At 58.3% G+C, this 4533-nt stretch overlaps 1 protein-coding gene across 1 annotated transcript in view; it reads right to left on the bottom strand.

Moving 5' to 3' along the window:
• Positions 1 to 1353: 1353 nt before the first annotated feature.
• VOLCADRAFT_115945 (uncharacterized protein) overlaps positions 1354 to 4533 on the bottom strand; it is a gene marked incomplete at both ends in the record, with an annotated part of 5629 nt that continues 2449 nt past the window's right edge. The window contains 3 exons of the mRNA XM_002946322.1: positions 1354 to 2277; positions 2588 to 2794; positions 3830 to 4278. Coding sequence (XP_002946368.1) covers positions 1354 to 2277; positions 2588 to 2794; positions 3830 to 4278 — 1580 coding nt within the window. The remainder of the gene's footprint in view (positions 2278 to 2587; positions 2795 to 3829; positions 4279 to 4533) is intronic.

The following is a 4533-nucleotide window of genomic DNA, read 5'->3' as shown; positions in this document are numbered from 1 at the left end:
TGCGTGCGTGCGTGTGTGTGTGTGTGCGTGTGTGTGTGTGTGTGTGTGTGTGTGTGTGTGTGTGCGTGTGTGCGTGCGTGCGTGCGTGCGTGCGTGCGTGCGTGCGTGCGTAGCTCTGGTCTTCGCGTCGCAGGTGTCCAGCGTCCATGCGTGTGCAGGTTTAGGTGCGCATGGGCTGCGCAATCCATTAGACGCGCCGCTCATCATCATCTGTTTCGCAAGCGGCAGAGCCAACCAGTGAGATCTACCCATGAACCGTAAACACTCGCGCACGCCACGTACGACAGGTGGCCAGCTGTTCTTCTTTCAAGCTTCAAAGGGTAAATGAGTTGTATCCAATGGTTTGCGTTGCCAAAGTGAAGTTAGTAGCCATCACAACAAGGGGGGCCCGTGGGCTTCTTTTAGTTTCACGTTTGGTGCTGTTGGGTTCTTCCTTCTCCCAGGGAACCTTGGATAGTGATATTGCGGGTGATTTGTACTATAAAGGCCATTTGTCGGGGTTGGTGTGCCGAGGCCGGCATTCCCCGCTTCCCTGTGTCGCTGTACGGAGGCCCCCCGGGGGTGTGATACCGTTCTCGATAGCTCGATATGGATTATTAGTGTACGATGTGTGTGTACTCGTCACTGTCCCACGTCATCCCAGTTGCCCGCGGGTGTGATGTAACCGGCACGTACACACCTGCGCGTGTGGACGTGTATTGAGCGCATGTGTGTATGTATGTATGTATCTGTTTTACGTGGGTAGTGTAGGTATACAATGTATGCAAACATCATTACCCGGCAGATTCCGTTGGATGCTGGTGGTGGGTGCGGAACCTGAGCGATCCACTGAGAAGTTGACTAGGGTGACTGGATGAGGGTGCCCCGAAATACCGGGGAAGGCAGGGTTTCGCAGGGTAGCTGCCACGGGCGAAGATACACCCCCCTGTTTCACACATCAATACCATCACCGGCACCATTACTCTGCGACCACTATTTGAGTGAGGGAAGGTAACAGATTCCGTTCAGTGGTCAATGAGTTCCTGGTATTGTGGCGCCTGCCCAAGGGCCCAAGCAGGGGGGCAGAGGCAAGCACGCCATCCCCAGGGAGGACTCGCGCGGGCTGTCCTTGTTAATGTTACAGAAGCACCTCGTAAACGGGGCCCTATCTCCCCCCAAGGAAAGATCAAATTATTACGGCCCGTTCACCAGTCAGGTCGTGGCCAGCCGTATCCCTCCCGTCGCCAGGGGGTGGGCAGGCAGCAAGACGGCACAGCGAGGCAGTAGGCCGCCGCGACCTCACCCCGCCGCACTCGGGCCGGTCACTGCGACAGCCCAACGGCCTGCCGGTCCAACCGCAACCGCGGGGGCCCCTTAAGGCCGGAAACACCGGCTATCACCACCGCCATCATCACCGCCACCGCCGGCAATAGCTCTGACCCCGTCCGGCCCCCTCCGCCCCAGCAGCTCGACCAGCTCCAGCGCCAAGGCCTCCATGCCCCCCGCGGAGGGGCCCCCCTGATTGAGCTTCACCCGTACAATCCATTGACGTGGCACACCGCCGTAGTAGGGGCTCCTCCCCACGCCATCACCACTCACCACCCCTCGCCGCGGCTCCGCCGCGGCCACATCGTCTGAGAAAGATGGCTGCACAAGTGTAGGGCCCACTTGCGCCTCCGCACCCTCCACGAGCATCTCTGCTAGAGGCTCCAAAAGCTGCCGTCGCAACAAGTCCGTACTGCCTGCCATGCCGCCACAATAGCCGCTGTGGCCCGCTGCTGGCCGCGTCAGAGGCGATGACGACGGTGGACCCGCCGCCGCCGTCGCCAAGCCCGCCAGCCACGCCGCCGCCGAGGGCTCCACCTCAATACCCGCTACCCCCGCCGGCCGCAGCTGCGCCGCCAGCTCATCCACTTGCCGTTTTATGACCTCTGTGCGCTGCTGCTCGTCCAACGGGTGAAAATGTACGATGCGGTCAACGCTTGTCCACAGCTCGGGGACCAGGTTAGAGCTACTGCCGCCTATGCCGTACGCGCCAGCAGTAGCGCTCCAATCAGCGGCGGTGGCCGCTGCCCCTGAGGTGGCGATCCCGGCCCCGGCCTCGGACGTCGCCGCGTCACCCGCCTGGCGCCCCTCCTGGATTGCTCGCGTGTGGACGGCGGCGGCGGCGGCGGCGGTGGTGGTGGTGGTGGTGGTGGTAGTTGTAAATACAACGACTGCGTTTCTGAGTGAGGCGCTGCGGCCCTGGCCGTCCCGGATGTCGCCCTCCTGCAGCCCGCGGCGTAGCAGCTCCTGAACCTTGTGGGCCGGAAATAGGGTGGAGGGGGGGGGAGGGGAGAGAGCCGGAGGAGTCGCGGGGAAGGCCCCCAGAAGTGCAGGTGGGGAGCTACAGCACCTCCAGACCACCCTGACTTGCCTCAAGCTCGCGGCCACTAGCATATGTCATAGCGCGCTACGCGCCTTACCGCATCCCAAACACAGAACGTCCACAGCGCCGCACACACATACCGAGACGAGGAAACCGGCAACCTGAGCTCCCCCGGGATTCCTGTCCGGGTAGCCGGATGACCCCCCGGGTCTCCCCCCCCCCCCCACACACACACACTACCTCATAATGCGCCTTGTCCACCTCCTGCACTAGCAACACGCAATGGGGCCGTCGGCGCAGCGCTTCCGTCAGCAGGCCGCCGCTGCCGTACCCCACATAGCCGGGCGCCGCGCCGACCAGCCGCGCTACGGAGGTGCGACTGCCGTACTCGCCGCCGTGCAGTACAAGTAACGCCGCCGGGTCATGGAACAGCTCCTCCGCCAGCGCCTGGTGAGGGGTGCGGGGCGATGACAGCTAGGATGTGGGCGACGCAGCGTCGCGATAACAGCCTCATCAGGCAGCACTGCGATAGCCCAGCCATGCCGTACCGCTGTACAATTGAAAACCGGATCGACTCCCCATCACACATACTTAGTCCTTCGCTTCATTTGGCACAATGTGGACTAAGTGTGCATTTTATGTATTTCAGATAGGGCAGATATTTGCACAGATTTAGAAGGGATATTTAGTGCTGATCCAAGAGTAGTTCAAGATGCTATTAAAATTGTTTATATAGCATGCGAGCAAATACTCGTTTTGAGCAGCTATGGGGCATGGGGCAAAAGTTTTGCATCCTAGAGCCGCAGTTAAGACCAGCAAAGCGCCGGAACCCCCCCCTCCTATTAATGCTGCTACCATTCTCTGGTATATGAGTGTCGGTCACATTCCAACAGCCCCTCTTGCCACCGCTAGGTATAATTATGACATGAAAATATTATCGTCCTTTAATGATAATGCCGGGGCATCAATCAGTTCAAGAAGTTTTGACATGGAATCTAAAATGGAATTAACGTAATAACTTTAAAAAAAGTGTGTGTGGTTGTTACAGTGGGCTCCAGACTCACGAAAAGTAGAGCCAGCGGATACACAGATTGACATTACCAGTGCCCCAGATATTTTTCTCTGAAGTGATTAACAAATATACCGAAAAAGACTTAATTGTATATAAAATAAAGGTTTACAATTATAACAAAATTAATTTGGTAGCGGGTCTAGCTTTATATAAATAATATTCACGCTACTTCAGATAACATAAAGAACAATAGCAGTATCTGTTTCAATATATTAATAATGTTGAAATAATAATTATAATATTGAAACCGATACCGCTATATACATAAGATAACCGCCATGTTTGCCACGAACGGTTGGTTGGTTGGTTGGCTTCCGTAGGTGATTCTTAACTAACCAACCAACTAACCAACCCAGGGCCCCGCCGCACCCAGACCTCGTCAGCCTGCGAGCGCAACCCCAGTCCCGCACCTGGCACAATGTGCTCTTGCCACATCCCGCCGGACCCACAAGCAGGAAGCTAGCAACCGGGCGGGAAGAGGAGCGCAACGGGGGAGAGGGCGAGGGCGGCGACAGGCTGGCGGCGCAGGTGGCTGCCGTCGTCGCCGCCGTTGCCGCCGCCAGGCCCAGCCGGTGCAGTTGTATGGCAGTGCACACGGCCCGCACCGCATCCCGTTGTCCCACCAGCCGCGCCTCCAGGGCCGTGCGAAGGTGTCGTACAGGTGCCCCGAAATGGTCTCGGAGCACGGCTTCCAATGGCAGCCCCGTAGCACGTGACACCACGTCCAGCACCGCCCTCTCATCCACAAAGAGGCCGCCACCACTGCCACCACTGCTGCTGCTGCTGCTGCTGCTACAGCTCCCAGTTCCACAGCCCACATCACCATCAGTGCAGGAAGCCGTATTGGTACCGCCAGGGGCTCCGCGGCACTCGACAGATTTCCCGCTGGAAGCCCCGGAGGGTTCTTGTTGCTGTTGTTGATCTAGAAGCTCCTGATGTTCGTGGTAATGACCCTGAGGATGTTGGTTGTGTTTTGGTGGTAGTTGTTGCAGTTGCAGTTGTTGCTGTGTCAGCAGGACGCTCGTCCCCAGCAGCAGCTTCTCCGGGGCGATATTGAGGAAGCNGTGTACGACAGCTCGGACAACACAGCCGAAGCGCCTCTGCGGTGCGCCAG

Source organism: Volvox carteri (assembly GCF_000143455.1).
Source record: "Volvox carteri f. nagariensis unplaced genomic scaffold VOLCAscaffold_3, whole genome shotgun sequence".
Taxonomy (NCBI): Eukaryota; Viridiplantae; Chlorophyta; class Chlorophyceae; order Chlamydomonadales; family Volvocaceae; genus Volvox; species Volvox carteri.
Note: the sequence above shows the minus strand (reverse complement) of the source record. Positions and strands in the feature narration are given on the sequence as shown.